The sequence below is a fragment of the Zootermopsis nevadensis genome, unplaced genomic scaffold, assembly GCF_977971745.1.
Source record: "Zootermopsis nevadensis isolate Lab colony 2312 unplaced genomic scaffold, Znev_1.0 Znev_ptg000001l, whole genome shotgun sequence".
In the NCBI taxonomy this organism is placed as follows: Eukaryota; Metazoa; Arthropoda; class Insecta; order Blattodea; family Termopsidae; genus Zootermopsis; species Zootermopsis nevadensis.
In genome coordinates this window covers 10781312-10796618 of record NW_028259133.1, presented here as the reverse complement: position 1 = coordinate 10796618, position 15307 = coordinate 10781312, and the positions used below count along the sequence as shown (strand labels likewise).

At 36.3% G+C, this 15307-nt stretch overlaps 2 protein-coding genes across 8 annotated transcripts in view; one reads left to right on the top strand and one right to left on the bottom strand.

Moving 5' to 3' along the window:
• pb (homeobox proposcipedia) overlaps positions 1 to 8802 on the bottom strand; it is a 147380-nt gene extending 138578 nt beyond the window's left edge. Inside the window, exon 1 of the mRNA XM_022064128.2 lies at positions 6556 to 8802. Coding sequence (XP_021919820.2) covers positions 6556 to 7039 — 484 coding nt within the window. The 5' untranslated portion in view covers positions 7040 to 8802. The remainder of the gene's footprint in view (positions 1 to 6555) is intronic.
• Positions 1 to 15307, top strand: part of LOC110829914 (uncharacterized) — a 540512-nt gene that overhangs the window by 302890 nt on the left and 222315 nt on the right. The window lies entirely within an intron of this gene.

Below are 15307 nucleotides of genomic sequence, written 5' to 3'. Positions count from 1 at the left end.
AATGCATTTTCTACCTTCTGTAGCATGCTCTTCAGTACAAGCAAGCTAACTTTAGGTGGTGAGACCCACAGTTACATAATGAGATGAATCATCAGGATAAAAGTCCTAACAAATAATGAAATAGGCTAAACATTTTCCACGCGATGTGAGATGTACTATCAGATTTATGTCTCACCGTCAGATAATTAGTTGCCTGGACATTAATATTTATCATAATTAATGAACATGATTCCAGTCGGAGTATCTTATAATCATTTCAGTATTGCACTTCGTCCTTAATATTATTTAATGTACGAGTATATAATATGTGTTGTGAAAATGTCCCAGAAACATGCAGGCCTATATGACTTCTGATATTTTACCCAGAATTGTTATAAGTTTCCTGAGTTTGGAATACGATGTGGATGTAAACTGATATGAGTAACTATAGACGCAAGTTTGTTAAATGATAGGTGTTGGACCGGATGTGGTCACCCAGGGCCGGGCAACAAATAGTGAAATATGTAAATATGAAAGTGTGAAAAATATTGCTCTACTTCCTTTGTCCGTTCATTGTAAAAGTGTTGGACACTTTAAAAAATCACATCCGATATACGATACAAATAGGAAGTTCAGTATTCCACACGTTTCTCATAATAAGTACATTTATTTTTATTTTTATCATTGTATCGATATTTTATGTTTCGTGTTTGATGTAGTAGTGGACCTGGAAATGTTATTACATATTTGAACGCATTTCATAGGGCTACATTAAAATCTGCTTTAGCGTATGTCACTGTTAGTACATTAATGTACTTTACTTAAAATAAGTTTAATATTCTTCTCGTCTAAAATTGTTGTAGATATTCGATTTTACATTTTAAGGCGTTTAACAGTGCTGAACTTTATATTGAAAACTTAGTCATTGTGAATTTATTTTGAGAATACTGAAAGATAGCAGAATAAAATTGGGGTATAAATTTATCAAGTAAAATATATCAACAACCTGTAAGTAACGTTTAATGCTACTTCCATTGCACCCAAATTCAAAGTTCTTTCAGCACCTATGTGTTTTATTCTTATAATTTTCTATATTCTTTTCAGCCACAAGTCATTAAGTAAGGTGACGAGGAATATTCATTTGATTTGTGGATTGCAAAACAGAACTTTATCTTTTGTACGACTATATAACATTTTTCATCAACTTTAGATGTTATGTAGCGTTGTAAGAGCAATGGTAGGGTAATTGGAGGATTAAGTGGTATCATAGAATGTATTTTATAAATAATCGCCCAGCATAGTTTGTGTTTCTGGCGTTCAATATTGCTTCATGTAATTTGTTAATAAAAAGATAAGCTAAACATAATATTGATTGTATGTAAATTATCTGTAAACTCAAAATTTATTGTAGTTAATTTAAGCAGTGTTATTTCTTTCAGTGACACAAGTTCAGCAAAAATAATACAAATGTGTAGGCCTAAGCCAGAAACAAGTTAGTAAATAGTTTTATCAAATATTCAGCATCCTAAGGATACTGTGCAAGTATTTGTTGACAAGATCAATTTAATTAGTAGTTTCTTAGTCTTAAGTATAATAATTTAGAAAACATTATAGTTAATCTAAGTTCTATCAAAATTTATTAGATTTTCTTAGAGGATAGGAAGTCGTCTCATGTTAACAATTTTCGGCTGATTTTGCAATTTCACGTTCTTTGGAACTGCAAACGTCTTAAAACTGATGAATTAATATCGATCACCAAACATAACAACAAGAAATTGAAACTTCAACTGTGTCGGTGTGTGTGCGTGCGCTTTTATATATAATGGCACATGAAACGTGAAAAATACAGCGAATCAACTGATACTTTTCATAGGATTTCGTCATTTTCACGTACCAAAATTTGTTCAATTTTGAATAATTGGCTTACTTCGAGTTAGATTTCAGCCGTTGGAAATTACAAATAATAATAATATTTTACTTTATATACATGATATAGGTTAAATTTATTTCCAGTAACGAAAACCGACTAGTTCCTAAGCGTAGATAATTAAATTATGATTTTGAACCATGCGCAAGGTATCACGAATTGCGATGATATCGACTGACTACTTCCCGAAAAGTCGCATGTTACATGGCTATTGTGAAGGGAAGATGAAGCATATCCCTATACCAAGAACCCACCTGTATTATGGACTTCATTTTTCTGGCCATCAGAAAAGGGATGGAGGGGAAAAAGAGGAAAGTCCATGAGGGTGGATGAATTATGAGGGTGCGTAACGCAAACTGCCCGCAAGACTTTGGGCAGAAACACAGAGGATTGTGTGGCCGCAGTCAGCATTACCGTAATTTCATTCTTACATTATTTCACGAAATCTGCTGCAGAGACAGAAAATGTATATCGCTATATATCTCTTTACGTCCAGAAATAAAGGTGCAAAAAGTATAATATGATAATTCTTAATTAAAGGAAATTTACTTATATTTATTATCAAATTTTCATTGATTTATTACGAAAAGAAGTTACCTATACGATCATTATAATACGGTCTGTAACATTCCTAACTTATTAATATTCGGGTAGTTGGGAAATTATAAAATTATCACATATATTGGATTTGACTTATTGACGCTTATATTATTTAGGCTGAAGTTGTGTTTGATGTTTTACCGTAATTTCTACCCAAACGAACAAAATGTCTCGTAAATATATATCATATCTTTCTATTAAAGTTATTTTATGTACGTTTACGTTTTCGTTATTAAAAGGAGATTTAAATATATGTTTGGTAAATTTCAAAACAAATAAACGAAGACTGAAAAATTCTCACGACGGAAAAGTTATTAATTTATAGTCGAATTGGTAATCAGACAAATTTTATTCATGATTAAATTTTGAACAGTATATCTGCTACGTTTTTAAAACAAAATGCTTATGAATGATAAATAATTCAGGTAGGAATAAGGAAAACAATCAATACCATGTACTTGTTTCAAAATATAAAAACAAATGTTTAATAGCTAAGTTAGAAGTTGTGTGATTGTGGACATGCCACAATTTAGTAGTCAGCAATACCAATGTTTCTACACATACCGCTGTCTGCGGAGTCTTGTGTCTAAATTCAACAATCTCCGTTATAGCAGTTCGAAGTAACATTTATGCACTCATGGAAACGTAATTTACACTTTCATTTAAAATTAAAATGTTTGCCTTAGGCGAAATTATGAAAATACAGAAAAATTTATAAATTTTTAGCATTCATATTATTTCAGCTTTTTATTGTTAGAATTTTCGTACGTTTATCGAATTTCTGTAATTATAAATTCAAGACTGCTGTTTCTCTGTTATTATAAATCATGAATTGTAATTATACATTACATAAAATTGCAAAATTTGTTTTCCTTCAGTGGTAATATTCTATCTTTCGCACATTATGCAACTTAAATACAAAATGCAAAATGTGATACGTGTCGTTTTCTTAATATATTTATTATTAGACAAAGCTCAGTCGACGTACTTTATGCTAAAATATGTGCTTATTTATTGACACAAGTATTGCTTAAGTTGAATAGGGCTGTTGTATTATAATTTATACCTAAGTTATGTTCTATTTAAGAAACTTTTCTGCTTATGTCATGGAAAAATATAGTTTTGCTTTGATTCACTAAATATATAGGCTACTGGCTTAAGGTTTTGCTTAATAAAATGCATTCTTCAGCTGTATCTTCAATCAGATCGAACTGAATCAGTAAAAAAATTCGTGTTCTTCAAACACTATTTTGTATTTATAAAGTAAACTTAAGAAATTTCTACAATATTAAAAAAAATTAATCTGTAAATTCTTTACACATTCGAAAATAAAATAAATTATTAAAAACATTTTTATATTGACATATAGATTGATGACAGAACACGGAATAGTGGACAAAAGAGGTTATACTTGCGAGATGGTGAGGAAAATGACTTGATTGATCTCATATTGGCTTTGGAAGGGTGGTAAATATTCTGTGAGGGAGTAAGGAGAAGGGGGTAAGTTGATAGATGAGGATGGAGTAGGACCTCGTGGCCGCAACAACCCTCTCTGCCCCCTCAGTAAGACAGATCGGTGGGTCTGTGGTATATGTGGGTTTCAAAACTATAAGTAGGACATAAGGATACGTCAACACCTATCGCCAATTGGTGTTTGTGATATGTGGCTTACGACATTTTTGGTTGACAGTTATGGTCCTTCCTGCACATAAAAGCGATTATACTGATGATGTCTCTAGGATTTCAAACCGTATAGAGACAACTAAATTGTCTTTCAACTTAAATGTTAACATAGAATGAGTATTAGGCATTCAGACAGCATAAACTTGCAAAGGGCAAGTGAAGTGTAGAATAACTTAACAGAATCTATACTTTTGAAGTGAATGACAGTAAATGCAGTGGTGAACAAATTTCGCTATCTTCGACTGAGAGAATTGACTGAAACTACGAGCAATTGTATTCAATTAAAAGTTGTATTACTTATTATATTATCTTAATTTATCATATCCTATTGTCAGTGGAACAAAATGTCAAAGAGAATTAGCAATAATATATAAATTTTAAATAATACATAAAATATCAAGATTTTCATTACCATTTAATTCGTCAATAAGAGGGCAGACCCCACATAGGTACGCAGTACATACTTCTCCATTTTAAACTTAGTAAATTACTGTGTTTTATATCTGTTTTGAGACAGAAGATCAAAAATATTCACTGAACAAGAATTTCGAGCAAAATATCTAAAACGTAGTAAGCACCTTCTTCCCAATAATTAATATTACTGAATTTTGTACATTTCTAAAATAATTTAATTTATATAACTAATGAAACATAAGTTAAAAATATTTCTAACTAGAGAGAAGAATAAATACTGAACTAGAGCGTTCTGTAACAACTGTAGTCTCGTGCCAGACAACAAGCAGAGGGTTTCACGAAAGAAAGGCTTTTTAGAGTGCTGCATCAACAGCCAGACGGCCAATTACAGACCAATTAATAATAACAATAATAATAGCGATAACAGCAACAATATCCCCATATTTGTACACTGGCAAAATATTTCTCATCAGTGACTAATATGGTTTTAAAACGTCATATAACTAAAAAATATCCTTTTTCCTATAAGTATTAATAAGAGTATGTTTAGCACTTTATAATCTTCAGCTACAATTTCTTTCGTGCAGATGATATCATTCAAAAGCTGCCTATATTTTTTTGTTCACCACATATTGCCTAACATGTCTGTATTCTAAGCTTATTCAACAGTCCCTATTTAAATCCCACCCAATGTCTTAGTATTTTTTTTAAATCGATAAAAAATTCCGGGGTTGTAATATATTATAAATTGTGATACTGTTCGTACCGAGTTTGACTTGGATTAACTTATCATAATTATAATTTTACATAGTATCATTGCCGCAAATCATATGTTTAAACGCACAATGGAGTTATTAGAAATTAAACAGGATTTTAATTACGAATATAGCTGTCTTGTGGCTTACTGCACCGTGTAGTCTGGTAGACGTTTACCAACGTTCAAGAAGTTCTTGTTGCCTCCATCATCAGGGCTATAAGGCAGTGGGGACCTCTGAAATATTAGTAAACTTCTACCAGACTACACGGCGCTACAACTCACAAGTCAGACATCTTCGTACTCACCGCTGTGAGAATCGCAAATCCTACTGAAAATAATTGTCATGTGATGAAGGTAATTAGCATTAATATCGTATAAAAACCCATTTTAAATTGTTCCCCAGATATGAAGAGTTTCTTCTTTGTTGTCCAGGGTATCAGAATACCCACACAGTAGTAATGATTAACATTCTTCCTACTGACCTCTAGGTCTAACTATTAGTTACGTCGCCCAGTGATTAATTACATTCTTGAAGTAAAATAAAAAGGCTTCATTATTTTGAGTGTATAAATTCGCTGCTTAACGTTTCTCCGTTCTTCTGCCCTAGGTCTATCCTAATTTGTACAATGAATGTTGTTTAACTTGCTGTAGTCAAAAGTATTTGTCGGAGTGACAAAGTGGGCTGAAGTCTGTGGTGCTAAAAGACTGATCCGATGTGTTTAACACGTCTAAACATACGTACACGTACGTCTCGAGACGAAATTAATTCCACACCCCTTCTGCTTCTACTTGAAGATGCTTCATTGTATAAGTGTTGGGTCAAAACACTAATTTTGATATTCCCATTTCAACATGCACCGTACTGAGATGTAACCCGCCAGTTACGTGTTCTGACGCAGCATTTCGCAATGAATAGTGTCCGTCCGCTGATTACTTCAACGAACTTATTCAATGAGTTAATATTTAAAATGAAGCTAGAATATTTTAATATGAAAGTCATTTGAGACTTTACAGGTCCTTTATTTTAAACTAAGTTGTCTGTAATGATATTCATGAAATAAAGCTTGATTTGAAATCACATTAAGCTACATTTTAGGGTTGTGTCAATAAAATAAAACTTCAGAAGATCACGTTAACCCAAGAACTGTGTTAGTGTTCGCTAGGTTACTAAAAGGTAGGCGTTGCTTTATCTTACCTTGCTGATTGCTTTTCCGTGTAGTTTTCTTCTCCTTCATCCATGGATACTCCGGAACATTGACTCCGGTTGGGGGTGCTTGTTGTCCTGGGGGTGGCTGTCCGTGCGAATCTACCATCCCTTGGTAGCTTCCAGGTGGTGGGCTCAGTGACCCCGGCGGAGGTGGGTGCTGCAATTCTCCCGTCAGATGAGGCAAAGCCGTCATGAACTCGGCCATAGATGGCTGGCTGTTGATGAAGCCGGTCTCTGCACTCGTGAGACAGCCATCCATTGGATGTACTCCATGCGGGGGTCCACCACCGGCGGCGGCCGCAGTAACGGCTGCCAACCAGAAACCACCCCCACCGCCCCCACCGCCTCCACCACCTCCGCAACCGTCGACAGCCAGAACGGGGGTTGGCGGCCGTGTCTTTACGGAAACGAAGTCTTCGTCGTCGTCGTCCGGGCCTAGGTGCTGCCCTCGAGGCTGCTGTTTTCCTCGCATCCGGGCAGCTCTACCTCCTAACCGGAAATGACACTTTTGTTGCCTCCATCGTTAATTAAATCGAATTGGCTCCGGCGTTGTTACTAATCTCTGATCTATTTCTACATTTCAGATTGTCTATGTCCAATGCTGTTACCGAGTTTTCTGTTCAAATATAGAACAGCTTACAGAAACTTGTTTCACTCATTATTACGTTATGATCCTGACAGACGACACAGTGTATAAATCACATTATAAAACTCACATGTATATTTGCCACTATTAAACCTCATCAGCAAACAGCTCTGTCCTTCATCTTGTGTACTACGTAATCACTACTTCTGATTCACGTGAGCTATGCTCATAAACGGCAGTGACTGACGGAAAACAATGTATAAGCAACATCGTTTGTCTGACATTTAATTCACATTGATAAAATAGAATTTCCGTGTCTTGAAACTGGTTTGTGTTTTGTTAAATACAAACACAGTCACTGAAGAAAGATAGCTGTAGAAATCTATATTTGCAAACAAACTATCAAGTTTCTACATTTTAATTCCGCTGTTTGGAATTGCCTAACAAATCGACAAGACTCAAATCTGCATTCCCACTTTCCATCTACTCACAATTACGTCGTATGTTGTACTTCGAATGTTTTCTTCAACTCATCGCAATGTACCGCCTGAAGAAAGTCCAGCACGCACAAAATGGTGGTTAAACACTTATCCGTAAAGTCACTTGTCTTAACAGTCGCGCAGATGTGCAGGGCCCAGCACGCCGTGTGTCACTTGTTACTCTTCGCCACCGCCACCGCGCACTGCCACGTTGCCCGCTGCGTCTTGGCGGCCGTTTAAGGATGACGTCGCCGTCGGCAACCTCTCACCACGACCATGAAGGAGCAAGTAGAAAAGAATTGATAGCAGGCGAAAAATCTGACCATTCCTTTCTTTTTTTTTAACAACCTCTTTTCTCTTTCCATCTCTCACATGTATTCCTTCTTCGTTCTTCTTCACACAGATTTTCCTTACCTCCCTTTACTTTTCTGGTTAGATACGTTTATGTGGTTGGATTTTGTTGTTGTCGGGCTTCTAGTTTGTTGTTTCGTTCAATTTTTTTTACCCCTTCTGTTATAATTTTTTGAGTTCGTTTGTTGGAAGAGGAAGATGTCACGTGACGTTGCTGTCAACCAATGACAGACCGAGAAAAGACTGAGGAGGTATGATTCAACCCTCTCTTCTTACTCGTAGTATCCATGTGAGTGAATGAGAGACAAGTTGTGCTGAGGGCAGACGTGAAGAGAGAGAGAGAGAGAGAGGGAGGGAAGAGACAGGGAAGGGTAGGGAGTGAGAGAGAGAGGGAAGATGGGAGATAGGAGTACAGTTTTGCTATATCTAACTATAGAAAGACAGAGAGGGAGTGTTGGAGAGAGAGAAAGGCGGGTTCTAAAGACCCCCAAACCACCGCCGATGTGATGGGTTTTCGGTGTGTTGGTGGGCAGCTTGTGCAGTGGGTTTGCCAGCACAGCGGTGTGAAGAGGGGATTCCCCCGTACAAAACGTGTGGAGAGTACTGCGGTGCGGAGGAAGGGAGAGCTGTGACGAAGGAGGGGAACAGAGAAGTTTTTGGAATGATAAAAATTAAGCATGAATAAGAAGGGAAAGTACATTTAAAACTGGAAGACTGCATTTGGATAAAATCTAGTGTTTTCCTCAGGTTAGATATGTTAATCTTTCTGCGTCTTTTATGTTACTACTAAGTGTACCTCTGAAATGGAAGAAATCGCTGTGACCGGTGGACAGACACGCTGTACGACGTCCGTGTGATGTAGGATCACTCACGGGCCTGCTACCGAAACTCAGACGCTCGCAGACAGCAGAGGAGCGTGCGCGGGGAGGGTTGGGGTGAGGTATGGTTAGTTCGCAACTGTCCCGATACCTCGTGTCATGCGTCTTCACTTCGGCGAACAGCGGACCTTAATAACTATTCTACTCATGAAACGCACATGCAAGGAGGGGCAAATATACATAAAGTAGTAAAGTAGTGGAAGGAGGGTGAAGGGTGAGTGGACGAGGGTGAAAAGAGGAAAAGGGAGGGAAAAAAGAGGAAGGCAAAGTTTTGTTTATCCCGCTTGTGAACTGGCGCATGCGCAATTATTCTGATTGCCACGCCGTATACACCGACGACGTCCGTACTGTGCTAGGTCCGTCGGGGTGTCGTAGGCATTGGCATTGTCGTTGAGTGGGTGAAAAAGAAACGGAAGAGAACCCACCCTCGTCTCACCTCCGAACACCCCACACACACACACCCTCTGTTTCTCTTTGACTGTGGAGAAAGAGGGACCTTGATATAAAAGAGGGAGCCTCTAGGGATAAAATAAAAAGAAAACTATAAAATCAGTCTGGCATAACGTAATAAATTTATTATATTTTTAAGAGATTTTATTCTCTTCTTTGTTTACTTTGCTTCTGTGTATAAACGCATGTGTTTTAGTTATGACAATGTCACTGTTTGACCTGAATAAATACGTCTGCATTTATCTGCAGCCAACTTTGGAGTAAAATCACGATGGTGGAATGTTGATGTCTATTACAATCATACAGAATTGTAACCATCATGGCTGCCCGTAATATATTACACAGGTAGATTCTTATCTCGTGTTACGTGATTTTTTTCGAAATTATTTGAGACCTAATCTGAATGTCGTAGAACCTTCGTTTGCAGTAAATTTTGGTAACAAAATGTTTTCGGTGGAACAAACCGAAATAATGAAAAATAAGCACACAGATTATGGCCCTTAGAATAGACCTGACTGTGTGGATAGTGTTCAGTAAAGTGACTGGCTATGAGGTGGAACACCAAAAATAAAAAAGAGAACACTTCCGATATACATTCGTAGAAAGGGGATAATATTAAAATGTGTTTTATAAATATGGGTTGTGAGGCTGTTGGGAGGATTCCACAGGATAACGACCAATGGCTGTCCATTAGAAACTCAGTTTTATAAAGAGCTGGTAAATTATAGCAACTGAGCAACTGTTAGCTTCTGAAAAAGAGCTCTGCTCAGTAGACTTGCAAAGAATCACAAACAGAGATAAAATTAATTACCAGGTAGAGTCTAAACATAACCCATCTGTAAGACTGCAACTGCATAAAGATTTATTGATCCGTTGCTAAGCCGATTTTGAAAGAGGGGCGCGGATTCATCATCCCGAAGACAATGAACAGGCTCTTTCTTACTCGCTGTTTTATTTAACTTCGCTATTTAAGCTTCAATCGACTGTGAGTTGTCAGTGGGTAGGGATATCATATACAGTATTTGTGACCTGCAGAAAGTATCGTCTAGGAAATTAAAGCGATGGCCTGAGGAAAACTATGAAAATTGTCAGTTAGGGTACCGAGGTTTTGAGTAATATTAGTAATTCACTGAAACATTTGGGTCAAATTACAATATACATAGTTAGTATTTTGCTTGGCAGTTCTGTTATTGTTGCTTACTTATCCTGAGTATTCTGAAATTGAATAAGTTGGGCTTCTGTGACGCTGTGTTGTCTGAGCTATTCGCAGTATCGTTAAATGGACCCCAAATAAACAAAATAAAATTCTTAGTGCTGTTATTCAGTCAGTACTACTCATAAAATGACCCATAAAATGTATACGGTGACACATTATGAAATGCCACCATTAGTGGTAGAACATTATTTAAACATTTTAGGTCTAATCCTTCTGGAGGATAATGAATGAATTTCTATTTGATTGAGATCTTCATACAATGAGCTGTGGCCGCCTAACACCGGGTTTTCGCGACCACTGTCCTTAAATAGTTAGCTCTATTAACACTACTTTTTTTATTATACTTATTCCTTATTGCTGATGTATTTCCCTGCCAATTCCAATTTCAAATTCCTAATTTTACTGTGCACCTTACATCTTATTTTTTACAGGAAATTCCCTACAGGCGATATGTGTGGCTCAAAGAATATAAACAATAAAGTAAATTAACAGAAAGCTATAAGGTTTGCTAGACGTAGATGAGAATATAATACTAAAGAGTGTCTTAAGGGAATATTAGGCCTATGCAGAAATGTGGACGTCATTCAATTAGCTCAACGTAGGATCCAGATGTTGGCTCTTGTGAACACGGTAATGAGCCTTAGGGTTCCGTAAATGATGGGAAAATTCTTGACCAGAAGGGCTACTGTTAGCTTCTAGTTAGATAGTTAAGGTCAAATACTGAAATTATACCATTCGAATAAAGTTTTAATAAATTTTTACAGAAGATCATCCGAACATATTATTTATATCTCCCTGTGCCGATGTGGTGTTTGGTGACAATAATGTTGATCGTAAGGATGGGCATTTTGTGAATTATGGCCATTTAATCGTTGTACTTGTTAATTATCGTTTTATAGAATGTAAACTATGGCTCCGGGAAATGTACTAATGTAGATGGGAGTCAGTAAATTACCAAAGTAAATACGGCTTTATATTTGAGTACAAACTATCACAACACATCATGTAACATTTTGGTTTCTATGATACAAACAAAATTGACAGACAACACAATGGAAATCGTGTTGGCTCGTTTTAAAATGACGACAAACCCTCTGTATGTGAATGTGGATGTTAGCGACTGTCAACTGTCACCACTTGTGCTGCGACCGGCCGCGGAGAGAGGAGAGTGGAAGAAGAATTATGGCCAGTCGGTAGCCGTAACATAATGTTAGTACAGGTTTCTAAAAGAGAAGAACCATTTCCCCGTTGAAGAGATCATTACATAGCAATAAATTTTCTCCCTAAGGTACTTTTTAACGCCTGTTCTCTCCTCTCCCCCCCCCCCCCCCCAATCCTCTCATCGCTGTGGCCTCACCCTGTGCCAGACAATTCACTGCCTTTTAAAAGTACAACCCCTTCACAAGATACTTAAAAGCCATACTAAATTTGATCAGAATTTTTATAGTTGTATTGTAGTAAAGATTTGTAGGATTTGAGGTTCTCACGGCGGTGAGTCTGAAGATGGCTGTCTTCTGGGATGTAGCGCCGTATAGTCTGGTAGAAGTTTACCAACGTTTAAGAAGTCCTCGCTTCCTCCATCATCAGGGTGACGGTCATTGCCCTAATGTTGGAGGCAGCAAGAACCTCTGAAACGTCGGTAAACTTCAACCAGACTACAAGGCGCTACAACTCAGAAGAGAGCCATCTTTGTAGAGATTTGTGTTTTCTATTTATTGTATTGATCATATCCACGCTGAAGTGCACGGTAACTCTTTCCTGAGAATCTGATAACTTGCTCAGCTAAACGAGAAATTTATCATGTTTTATGGAACTCGGAGTTTCATTACCATGTCCAAAAGATTCTGTAACCTGAACCTACTCTGAGCCAGGTAAAGAGCCCATAGCCTTTTGAACTAGTTTTATTTGTTTTAATGTAATATTATTCTGTCTTTCTTCAGGCTTGTACGCATTTCTCATCTATTCCATGCATGCCATATGCCTTGCTATTCTTGTGCCCCTTAATTTTGTAACCTTGGGGAAAAGTACAAATTACAAAACTCCTTTTTATGCTGTTTTATTCAGCCTCCTCTCTATCTCAAATCAAAATATACGGGCTCTTGTGAACACTGTAATGAACCTTCGAGTTCTATTAACAAAGGGAAATTTCTTGAGTTGCTAAGCGACGAAGTTCTTAAGGACTGTACTCGATGAATTTACGCCCCGATATTTAATTCAGAAATTTGTTGTCGAAGAGAGGACCTGTGTTCTTTGTTAGGGTGTGGGAGCAAGTATTATGCCCATAATGATTTTATAAGGTTTGTGGCAATGGTTTATTCATTACATGAATGTTATATTTGATATATTTTCCATTGCCTAAAATGTTTGATATTTATGAAGTAATACGAAATTTGTCAGAATAACAGCAATAAATTAAGGAGTACAGCCAGCTTTCAAACAGTTGTGTTTGTCAAATAACATACCTCAGACAATGAATAGTGCCCAACATAAAATTATTCTATATAAAGTTATAGTTTTGTATAATTAATTAATTAATTAATTTTTTAACTGGAACCTAATCCTTTTTGCGCCCTGAAATTCAATTGGAATCTGCGAGTAAGGCTTGATAATTGAGTCTACTGACGCAAGTATTCTGAATAAAGGATTTATATCTAAAGACTCTAGTAAAAGAAGATGGACTTATGAAAGTCTACTGTCTCTAATAAAACTGCAATTTTTCGTCACGTTTGCGAGAGATTTTGTGTTCACTACTCTTTTACCACAGCTTGCTTGTGACGCGTGTAGCAAGTAAGGTATTGGTTCCTATTTGATTAACTTAGAGAAAGCATCACTTATAGGAAATCGTTAATGGAAGGAAAGAAGCTAGAGTAAACTAAATAAATTAATTTTCGTATACGTCAGTATAGGAAACATTTTTATGTATTAAAAATCCCCCTCTACCATTATAATGATTGCAGGGAAAACGATAGCCCACGAGGCGAGCGGTGACGCTGCCCTGACCTACACCAACATGCAAGATTATTTTATATATATTAGTACTACAGTCTCATTAAAAGTATAGGGACACAACACGCTAAATCTCTTTTTTTTTTTTAAAAAAAAAAAAAAAGTCCTAATTCCCTCTTGATGTCCTGTCTACCTTTCTTAATATAAGGGTCGCTTTCTCTGTCTTTGGTCTTGCGAGAGACAGAAAGAGACAAAAGCAAGGGTGGTAAGTAAGAAAGTAAATGGGTGAAGCAGTTTGCTGCTTTTGGTGTTTTGGAAAGGTCGTTGATGACATTTTGGTCATTGTCTTCTGTCTTCCGTTCAGCGGCTTTTCTCTACTCTAGCTTCTGTGGTTAGTTTGTTCTGCGAATAGCGAACGGCAGTCGTCAGTGCATCATGCTGAAACGACGTTTTTGCTGGATTCAAGGTTTGAACATGTGTTAACTGTTGTTTTGTATATCGGATGACTGTTAATTGGTGGGTGGAAGAGACGTCTAGCGGCATGTTTAAGCATGAATTATTACTCTTAAGATTCAAGTTAATATTTCTTTATTTTAGTCTCATAATGGTAAAAATCCTGACACTCTTCGCAGTACCATCGCTGTTGAAGTCGAGAGCTTCTGTAAGGTGTGTTGTGTCTTTGCCGTTAATCATTCAGCAATGCACAGTTTACATGTACCGAGACGATTCATATAATATGTGATTAGACCAATAGATAATAAGGAAAATAAGGAGATGATTTTCCAGGTAATAAAGCCTTATAGACGTTTAGTTAGATACTAACATATTCCCTCATCTTCAGGGCTGAGATGAAATGGACACTTCAAACTATAAGCGTGTGTTAGGAAATTAGATTATTTGTGATTGCATATTTGTATTAATTGAGTCTTTTGGATAAAATTCGTAAGAAATTACACTTAAAAATAATTTTCATTGATTGCTACAATCGTGGCTGAAAATTGTTGATTATAACAGGAAAGGCGATAAGGTTATGCTTGTTACATTACAAGTTTCAGTAATTATCTCTCAAGTTTTCTCAAAATGATATAAAGCTATGTAAGTCAGTTATTGATTATTTATTCTGCTTATAAAATTTTGTTAAAGAACAATATTTCAATTTAAGTTTTTTTCAAGTTGTGTCTAAAATTCGTAGAGAAACAACTAGCAGATCACTACAAGTTTAAATCAGTTAGGTGAAGTCCCTTATTGAGATCTAAATTAGGAGAGATTTAGTAGTTCTTTTTTCGTTATTCTGATGCTGATAGAATTATGTAACTATAATTGTGCGCGGTTGTTTACACAGTCAAAAGGATATATCTGTTAACGTGATAGATAATTAAAATAAAACAAAATATTAAGATTAAGATAATACTTTTTCTGTGGGAACGAATAAGGACTGAGGAATGAGTGAATATTATACAATCAGGAAACTGAAAAATTTAAATGGGAAAACCAATGCTGAAGTAAAAAATTGTCTTGAAATAACTTGTAGGAACTGTTTGATGAGTATTCTTTATTATGTGGAGACTTGAGTGATATAGTGCTTAATTATCTGGGTGTGGTTAATTAAGTAGGTAGCTGACTACTTAGTCTGAACAGTATATCAGCTTCATTTATATTTCGATATCTGCCGCCAGCAAACTAACAAACGATGTTTACGAACTAAAGTAACCTCAAGGTCTCTAACCTTAAGACATATTTGGAGCTAGCAAATGGAACATATACATTTTAGGAAGTGTAATAGTTTCGGTGCCACATTCAATAGGTGATTATCATATTCACATCTCAGAAATAA